Below are 9,625 nucleotides of genomic sequence, written 5' to 3'. Positions count from 1 at the left end.
AGTGTTTTGCTTCAATAAATTGAAAATGTATTCAAGAAAATGAACCAAAGCAAAGTGTTGCAGCAGAATGTGTCCCACGGAACTCTTTATTGAAATTAAATTTAAATTTTTTAATGAAATTGAATGTTTTAATTGAAATCAAAACCCTGAGGAAATGGATGTTTGGCGGGCCGCATTTGGCCCCGGGCCATAGTTTGCCCACCCCTAGTCTGGAGTCTCTAAATTATCTTTATCTATTCGTTGGGAGAGTGGTGCGCCTTTCACTGACACAGCGCCCCCGGTGGCCCGGGTGTTGCGGGACCCTGTGACTCGTGCTCGTAACAGACTGAACAGATGCAGAGCAGAGAACTCAAGTTATGCAGTTCCTGCACCGGGCCAGCAGGAGGCGCTGTGTTTGCCGCATGGCTGTCGTGCGAGTTAATGAATCGTAAAAAAATAAATGAAATAAAATATGAAAGTTTCCATCCTTTTTAAGGCACAACGGCTGCCAGGTGCTGCTTTTCAAAGCCAACGCACTTCCTGCCGAGCAAAGTGTGAGAATGCACAAGAGGAGAGTACTTGAAGTGATCGTGAGCTGAGCACCAGAGGGGCCTGACAGCCATCTATTTATTATCTAGTTAGTATTTATTTTAAAGTGGCAGTGCAGACAAAGGTAAAATATATATATATATATATATATAAAATTTAAAAAAAAAAAGTGGCTGGAGGAGCGATGCTAACAGGAAGTAGCTTGTAAAAGGGGGATTTTTTTTTTATTTCAACCAGCAGAAGCAGCTTTAAAAGGCAGCAGATATTCGTTCAGTCGTCACTTCCAAAACCCATTCGATTCGTTCCTTTAATTTGTCGTCACTATTGCGGTGTCAAGTTGAGATCCACTCTGAGCATGTGTGGCAGCGAGTTCGCTCTGCTAAGCATCGTTAGCTATTGGCGGTACCCCTTCAGTTTCAGTGCATCTGCATACATATTTCAAAAGAAAAGCGCTGCGATTTTTTTTCTTCAACAACAATGAAATTGTCCAGAAAGAATCTGAACTTTCACTTCTCCACAACTGTACATTCATTTCTTTTTTGGTGCCGTGATCCTGCTGCAGAATGTTTTCTCGTTTATGACAATTGAAAAATGACCTTGAACAAAAAAAAAAAAAAAAAAGAAGAAAAAGTTCACAGTCAAAGAAAGTGTATGTACTGTGAACCCACCCCCCTCCATAGTTTTATTTTCGAGGAGATTTTCAGCAGGTGTATCTCCACGCTCACTGTGAATCATGGGAGTTATCAGCATGTTGTGTTTACATCCTTGTGTATTTCTGATGTCATCATTGTTGTTTTTTCCTCCGTTTGGCTTCTTGTGTCAAAAACAATCTAGAAGTAAAGAGAAAAAAAAGCATATCAGATTTTTCGCGCAGCTTGGCTAACGTAGCATGTCCGGGTCTGTTGGTGGCAGCGTGGCATTTGTGAGAGTGTGTGTGCGTGTGCGTGTGTGCGTGTGTGCGTGTGTGCGCGTGCGTGTGAAGGATGTAGGAGGACGAGAAGGAGGAGAATCCCATCAGAACCCTGAAAAGCTTCACTGGCGCTTTTGTGGTTGACCGGGAGAGACTGCAAAGTGTGTGTCCGTTTGTGTGTGTGTGTGTGTGTGTGTGTGTGTTAATGTAAATAGTGTTGATTTTGTACGGTACAAAGTGTGTGTGACTTGTTTTGTACACATGATAAAAAAAAAAAAAGATTAAATGACACTTTTATAAGAGCCCGCTATTGGCTCACCGTCACACTATACAGTGCAATAAAGTGCTTTGATTGGCTAAAGCTGCAACTGTTTCTTCATTTTCAATTCAACATCAACAATCAATGTTTTCTCCGGATGGAAAAGATGCACATCGGAGCACAGACGTCTACAAAGGCCTCACGTGAGTCAGAATGCTGAAGGAAACAGGAGCCGCATCGTCAGTCAGTTATGTCTTGGAATTTATTTAGTTAATGAAGTTATTCCGTAATTCGTTAACTGACAGTTGAGCGTTTTGCGCACACCTTTGTGAGACTCTGCGACCCTCACAGGGCTCCGGGGCCAGCGTTTGGACACCACAGCCCATCTATAAACTTTATGGCAGGCCATGATGTCGGCCACACGATGTCGCTGTTGCTTTGTTTTTTTTTTTCTTTTTCTTTTTTTAAAGTTCGAGGTCGGATAGCGCGCGCTCGGATGTTTAAAGGGCTCGCGAACCTGGCCGCCACGCACACTCCTTTCCACACAGCGAGGCGGGAGTGGAAGTGAAGGCGGAGCTTGGAGCGGAGGACCGGGGGCTCTGGAGGACCATAGGACCGCAGGGAGACGCTGTCCGGTTCGGTTCCAGCGTCGCGTGCTTCCTGCGGGCGCGCCGCTCAACCTGGATGTGAGCATGGCTGCGCGTGCTGCCCCCCTGCTGCTGCTGCTGCTGCTGCTACTACTGTGGATCTTTACCTGCACGGTGAGTCCCGGCCGCGTGGGCCGCACTGGGTGGGTCCACGCGCGCCGCACAGGTGACCGACCGTCGTCTGTGGGCGCGAGAACAATTTAGCCTGACCGTCAGTTGATTTTCTGTTGTCGTCTCGTGTTGTCTCGCGCCTTGAAGAAGTGCGACAGAGTCCAGCACAGAGTTTTCGGCGGCGCCTTTTCACAACTTTGCTCGCTGATGGTCGGTCGGACGTCACCGTGCTGCCTTCACGGTCCTTCATCTCCTCTTGATTGCTGTGTCAGTGCACTGTCAAATGTGTGGCTGTAATGTATTTGCCGTAAATTGCTGGCCACTGGTTGCATTGCTTGTACAGTCATTTTCCTGTGAATGTTTCACAGTGAAATGACTGCACGACAGCTGCATCCAGCTGTGGTCAAACTGCTGTGAGACCGAGACAGCAGTGTGTGTACATTGCTGTTTTTCCACTGTACTTTACTGTAGAAAATGGCACTCATTTCCTGTATGCTTGCACTTTTATTGTGAAAGTAATGCAACGCAGTAGCCAGCCATTCACTGTCAGTTGACACTTGAAACAATACTGTCAGGTGTTGTGAAGTCCGGGTGACAGTGCACTTGCCACTGCCGTGAGGGATCAGCCGTTCATTATGTTTGACCGCAGGTGCATTTGAACTCTCCACTGAGAGCCAATCGAAGGGGCTCGAACCGTCGCTGTGTGACGTCACGTTCAGTGGTGGCTTGCGTCGTTAACTTTCTCGTTGTTGTTTTCATGAGAGGCAGCGGTTGTTGCTGAGCCGCAGCTGCGTCCTCCCCTCTGCAGCTCCTCTCTGGAAGAAAGTATACATCAGAAGGGTTCGTGTCAGTCAAGTAGCTCATGTTTAAACATGTATATTTAAAATAATAATAATAATAATAATAATAATAATAAAAATAATAATAATAATAATAACAGTGGAAACATTCAGTTGCCCACAGTGGGAGCCACCATGTTATTCATTGCACCTTGGAACTTGGACCCATTGTTTTCACGTCACCACACAACACAGTCAGAGGCTGGCCTTGTAAATGCGAAGGCACCTGGGCGAGTTCCTGCAGTCAGCACAGGTGTGAAGAACCTGAGGCCAAGAGTCGGATCCTCCATCAGCCATCAGTATTTGATTTGATAAGGCCACTCCAGTGTGTGTGTGTGTGTGTGTGTGTGCGTGTTTTACGTGTGTGTGACGTACGGTAGTGTTTACACTGGGATAACTGACAGTGTGTTTATAAGCCCTCACACACACACACACACACACACACACACACACACACACACACACACTGCATGCTGGAGTGTGTGTTTGACTGTGTTTGACGCAGTGTCCCTGGTTACCAGCGGGGGCAGCGGTGGCAGCCGAGCCGCCGCTGGTGGTGGTGGAAGGTCAGAAGGTCGTCAGTCAGTCAGTCAGTCAGTCAGTCAGTCAGTGCTGGGGTTTATTTTCACTCTAACAGTCGGTTTGTTAGTATTGGCCACTAGCAGAAACCTCTTCACGCCAGGAAATGACCTCCTTGATTATGATTGGCTGCGTGTGCGGATCACCTCCAGTTGACAAACCACCTTCTCCTGATTCGCACACAGAACTTTAATAACGTGGCTGTAGATCAGGCATGGGCAAACTATGGCCCGGGGCCCATATGAGGCCCGTTAAAGCTTTTTAATCCCTGGCCGATGAAGTTGAAGAAATGATGTTAATAGTCAGTAAGTCAAAACATGGCTGAATTTCATCCATTTTTTTTCACTGTTTTCAGAGTTATTTCAATAAAGAGCGAAATAATGTAGAGCTTCAAAGACACGGATGTGTTGTAACTTTGCCTTGGTTCATTTTCAATTCATATTAAAGCCACATGTTTTCTCCAGAGTGCATTATCATTATTATTATTATTATTATTATTATTATTATTATTATTATTATTATTATTATTATTATTGTTATTATTGTTATCATTGTTGCTGTTGTTTGGGCTGTTTTGGTGAGGAAGACTAAATTCCAGAACAGTAGGGTTGAAACATGCAGGTCAAGAGTTCAAGAGGTCAAGTTAATCTTGATTCCTACCTGCAGGAGGAGTGTGTGTGTGTGTGTGTGTGTGTGTGTGTGTGTGTGTGTGTGTGGGGGGGGGGGGGGTCAGCAAACATTTGTAAGAGCACGTCTGTCAAACAGCGAGTCACGCAGCAGTGCACACTGGCGTTTGTTCCCAGTCCAGATAAGGTTTTTTTTTTTTAAAAAAAAACCCAATGCAAACTCCCGGTGTGATGTGACTGATGGTGCTGTAGTTGAACTCCCGGTGTGATGTGACTGATGGTGCTGTAGTTGAACTCCCGGTGTGATGTGACTGATGGTGCTGTCGTTCCCACAGGTGAGCGGAAAGTTCCTCACTTCCTGCCACTTCCACTGGGAGATGCAGAGGGCCTGGAGAGAGTGTGACACACTGCTGCAGCAGCAGCAGGAGCCTGCAGGCACAGGTCTCACACACACACACACACACACACACACACACACACACACACACACACACGGTGAATCCAATGCAAAGGAGAGAATCTTTACGGTCACAGTCACTTCTGGGAAGGAGGAGGGCGTGACTGCTACCACACTCAATCATTTATGCTCAATGCTTGCACTCTTGCATGTTGGCGTGTGCGCACACACACACACACACACACACTGACGCTAACGCGCGGAGCCGTTTGGTCTTTAATCTGCTCTCTCTGCGACGTGTGGGTTCTTTCTCACGGCCATTACAGCCCCACAAGCAGTCAGTGTGCGTCACATGACAGCCCTGGCTCACACCGACCACAGTCAACATCCTAACACAACTCTTCACTCTCTCACTCACTCATCTGAGTGTTTCAAAAACACACAGAAATCATCAGTGAAACGACTGTGTGTGTGTGTGTGTGTGTGTGTGTGTGTGTGTGTGTGTGTGTGTGTGTGTGTCCAGGATGTCGGGGTGAGTGGGACAACGTGTCGTGCTGGCAGAGTGCGGCGGTGGGAGAGGTCGTGACCCTGCCCTGCCCCTCGGCCCTGCTGCTGCTGTTTGGGAAGCAGGGTGAGTTTCCATGGCAACAATAACTGCAACAACTACAACAACGACTACTAATTGAGTGGTGAATTAGTTGATTGATTCAATTGCAGAACAAACGCTTCCTTGTGAAAGCTCTGTTCAAACGCGTGTGTGTGTGTGCGTGTGTGTGTGTGTGTGTGTGTGTGTGTGTGTGTGTGTGTGTGTGTGTGTGTGTGTGTGTGTGTGTGTGTGTGCGTGTGCGTGTCAGGTAACCTGAGCAGGAAGTGCATGGAGGGCGGCTGGTCCCAGGTTCACCCGCCTGCTTATGCCGCCTGCTTCTCTGACGACACTGACGACCCCAACGAGGTGAGTTGACCCCTGACCCTCGTGAACCCCCCTCCCCCTGCCCCAGTGTGTGTGTGTGTGTGTGTGTGTGTGTGCTGACAGAGGGGAAGGTGGGGGTCAGCCAGAGATCCGATTGGCCAAGAGGACGGATGGAGGGATGGACGGACTGAGGGACAGCGGGATAAGGGAGGGAGGGATGGAGGGATGAGGGATGGAGGGATGATGAGGGAGGGAGGGATGGAGGGATGATGAGGGAGGGAGGGATGAGGGAAGGATGATGAGGGAGGGAGGGATGGAGGGATGAGGGATGGAGGGATGGAGGGATGATGAGGGATGAGGGTTGAGGGAAGGATGATGAGGGAGGGAGGGATGGAGGGATGATGAAGGAGGGAGAGAGTAGTTGGCTGACTGATGAGTGACCTGCGTCTCTCTGCAGATGTTTGCTGGCTACGGGCCCAGACCCCCTGTGGCCCTCTGACTCTGTAAACAGCAGCAGTAAACAATGACCACCAGGACCAGGTCAACGCAGCAGCAGCAGCAGCAGCAGCAGCAGCAGCAGCAGCAGCAGCAAACCGTCAGATAATCTCATGATGTTTAATGCAACTTGGGATTTAGCTGAACCTGGTTTGAGCAGGAAGTTTCCACTGGGGACCCTCTGAGGAGACATTAGTGTTGTTTAACGAGTCAGAGAAGTCCAGACTGACCTGGAGAAGGACGAGCTCCTCCTCCCTCCTTCCCTCCTCCCTTGCTCCCTCCTCCCTCCTCCCTCGCTCCCTCCACATTGTCTCACTGCTTTCTGTCAGGAGTCTGTCGTCGCTCTGCAGGCTGTGTGACAGCTTTAGAATGTGAGCGTGCGTGCCGTGGATGTTGACAGCTGCTGCTGCTGCTGCTGCTGCCGCTGCTGCTGCTGAGGGTTCGAGGAGAACGGATGAGCTCCATCAAGAGCTCCATAAACACAGGTTCACCTCTGACCTCTGACCCTGGCGGGAAAAATGCTTTCTTGTTTTGCTGAAAAGTGAAAAAAAAAAAAAGACACTCAGCAGGGCGCCCCCCAGTGGTTCGGAGTTTGACAGATGCTTCAAATCAGATTAAATATCATTTCTGTCTTTCTGCTGCTCTTTAATGAGGTGAGGAGCCAGAACAGCAGGAGTCCTGTGCCTCCACTGACTGACTCACTGTCACCGTGTCACTGCAGCAGGAGTTCAGTCAGGACCAGCTCTGAACACACACACACACACACACACACACACACACACACACACACACACATAGTGTGTGTCTGTCTAAGCAGCTAATTGTCTCAGATGTGAGGAATGTTGTTTATAAATGATGAGAGAGATGAATGCCAGACACACACTCTCTCACTCACACTCACACACACACACACACACACTCACTCACTCACACACACTCGTCTCCAGAGTTGGCTCCGGGGCCGCTCACTAATGTTTTGATACGCAGCAGACGCTCCACTTGATGGCGCTCTTATTGTGAAAGAGCCTCTGGTCCTCCTGGCCGCTCTGGAAGCCGTCAAAGGAGGCCGGCGGGGGTGGGAGGGGGCGACACGTTCATCCCACTGCTGGGTTTGAGTGGGGGGCGGGGGGGCGATTACTCAACGGCCTGGGCAGCGGCCCAATAAAAAAGCAGATACACCCTGATATGAAATCATTCAAAAGAAGAAGAAGAAGGCCTGGTTGTGAATGAGCCCCCCCCCCCCCCCCCCCTTCCGGATGTCTGCTGCAGATTGATGAAGCTGCTGCAGTGGAAAAGTCATGATTCAACTCCACTGATCACTTCTGATTTATTGTTCTATCTCAGAGGAGCAACATCCTCCTCCTGTCTTCTTTTATTTTTTGCCTCCATGGTTTTCCCCCCTTGAGTTTGACTCGCGTCAGTCGCAGGTTTTTAGCTTAGCTTGTGTGTGTGTGTGTGTGTGTGTGTCAGCTGGTCTTCTACAGGGTGGTGAGGGTCCTCTCTGCGCTGGGACACAGCCTGTCCCTCGTCTCCCTGCTCACCAGCGCCACCATCATCTGCCTGTTCAGGTGAGATCTCACCACCAGGTGGCGCTCTGTCACTCTCATGTGGCCGCTCTCTTAGCCAATCACAAGTCTGGAAAAATGTATCATTTCCCGTGGACCGACAGCCAGGTGGCGCTGCTGCTCATTGTCACGCATGGAAATCAGTAAAAAAAAATTCAAGAAGATGCGGATTGTCAAAGCACGGCGACACACAAAGTTAGCGGATAAGTTGCAGGTCATGGTGCTCTAACATAAGTGTGTGTGAGCGGCAAGTGGAGCCTAGTAGGTGGAGCTTGGTGGGGGCGGAGCCGAGTGGGTGGACTCCAGCTGTTCAGCCCTGCTGTCACTGGTGTTTAGACAGCACATCCTTCTCACCCCAACACCCTGCGTAAACACTCTTCTTCACATCGTTCCTCTGAGACTGCGTCCCTGTGTCTGTCTGTGTGTGTGTGTGTCTTCTGGTGCGTGGCCAGCAGGAGGCTCCACTGCACCAGGAACTACATCCACCTCAACCTGTTTGTGTCCTTTGTGCTGCGAGCGGCCGCCGTGCTGGCCAAGGACGCGCTGCTCTTCTCCAGCAGCGAGCAGGACGACTGCAGCTCGCAGCCGTCGCTGGTGAGGAGACCCCCCCCGCCCCCCATCACATAGGCCACGCCCACCCACCCCTCCCCTTACCCCTAATGTGTGCGTGTGTGTGTGTGTGCAGGTGAGCTGCAAGGTGGGCTTTGTCTTCTTCAACTACTTCATCATGGCCAACTTCTTCTGGCTGCTGGTGGAGGGCCTCTACCTGCACGCCCTGCTGCTGCTCACACACACCTGCTGCAGCCGCCTCGCCGTCTACATGCTGATTGGCTGGGGTAGGTGCACAGACACACACACGCACGCACACACACACACACACACACACACACACACACACACACACACACGTTATCATGTCCTGATTGTGACATTCAGCATTGCTCAGAGATGGAAAGATGCCTGTGTGTGTGTTTCACCCTCACAATGAACCTGACAGACACACACTTGTCTGTCCCCTGAAGGGATCCCATCGGTGTTCATGGTGGCGTGGGTGATCTGCAGGGTCAACCTGGAGGACACTGGGTGAGAGAGACAGACACACACACCTGCTGCTCAACGCGAGAGAACTCTGGCCCTCTAGTGGCCGCTGTGGGTGCTGCACTCAGCCCTGATTTGTTGCCCAGGTGCTGGGAGATGAACGAGAACCCGGTCGCCAACAGGCTCCTCAACGGGCCCATCATGGCCTCCATCATTGTGAGTCGCAGTCGGTGTCGGCGCCACTCGGCGGCGCTCCCTTTAGGTGCAACTGCAGTCAGGTGACAGTTTGGTGTGTGTGTGTGTGTGTGTGTGTGTGTGTGTGTGTGTGTGTGTGTGTGTGTGTGTGTGTGTGTGTGTGTGTGTGTGTGTTTTTTTCCTTCTCCAAAAGATCAACTTCATCCTCTTCATCAGCATCATCCGCATCCTGGTGCAGAAGCTGCGCTGCACTAATGTTGGAGGGAACGAACGATCGCAGTACAGGTACAGGTGTCACCAGTACTTCTTTAATATCAGGATAATTAAGATGACTCTGATTATGACTGGCACTACAATCCATAATAATCATTGGCCACTTTTAGCTAACAGCTAGCTCTGTGTGTGTGTGTGTGTGTGTGTGTGTGTGTGTGTGTGTGTGTGTGTGTGTGTGTGTGTGTGTGTGTGTGTGTGTGTGTGTGTGTGTGGTGCAGGCGCCTGGCCAAGTCCACCCTGTTGCTCATCCCTC

The 9,625-nt window shown here is 50.0% G+C and overlaps 1 protein-coding gene and 1 long non-coding RNA gene across 2 annotated transcripts in view; both read left to right on the top strand.

The window, feature by feature from the left end:
• Nucleotides 1–12: 12 nt before the first annotated feature.
• LOC142903412 (uncharacterized) lies at nt 13–1,806 on the top strand. Its single transcript, XR_012929236.1, has 2 exons — nt 13–1,474; nt 1,511–1,806. It is a non-coding gene; the product is annotated as an uncharacterized LOC142903412 (long non-coding RNA).
• A 389-nt stretch (nt 1,807–2,195) lies between these two features.
• LOC142903410 (vasoactive intestinal polypeptide receptor 2-like) overlaps nt 2,196–9,625 on the top strand; it is an 8,486-nt gene continuing 1,056 nt past the window's right edge. Inside the window, exons 1-11 of the mRNA XM_076048995.1 lie at nt 2,196–2,458; nt 4,835–4,940; nt 5,420–5,527; nt 5,751–5,848; nt 7,772–7,869; nt 8,322–8,460; nt 8,552–8,702; nt 8,889–8,949; nt 9,051–9,120; nt 9,293–9,384; nt 9,591–9,625. The exon at nt 9,591–9,625 is cut by the window's right edge and continues 104 nt beyond it. Of these exons, the coding sequence (XP_075905110.1) occupies nt 2,390–2,458; nt 4,835–4,940; nt 5,420–5,527; nt 5,751–5,848; nt 7,772–7,869; nt 8,322–8,460; nt 8,552–8,702; nt 8,889–8,949; nt 9,051–9,120; nt 9,293–9,384; nt 9,591–9,625 (1,027 nt within the window). The 5' untranslated portion in view covers nt 2,196–2,389. The remainder of the gene's footprint in view (nt 2,459–4,834; nt 4,941–5,419; nt 5,528–5,750; nt 5,849–7,771; nt 7,870–8,321; nt 8,461–8,551; nt 8,703–8,888; nt 8,950–9,050; nt 9,121–9,292; nt 9,385–9,590) is intronic.

This window comes from Nelusetta ayraudi, unplaced genomic scaffold (genome assembly GCF_046127955.1).
Source record: "Nelusetta ayraudi isolate G7.1 ecotype Tasmania unplaced genomic scaffold, CSIRO-AGI_Nayr_v1 ptg000110l, whole genome shotgun sequence".
Lineage (NCBI taxonomy): Eukaryota > Metazoa > Chordata > Actinopteri > Tetraodontiformes > Monacanthidae > Nelusetta > Nelusetta ayraudi.
This window is presented reverse-complemented; position numbering and strand designations above follow the sequence as displayed.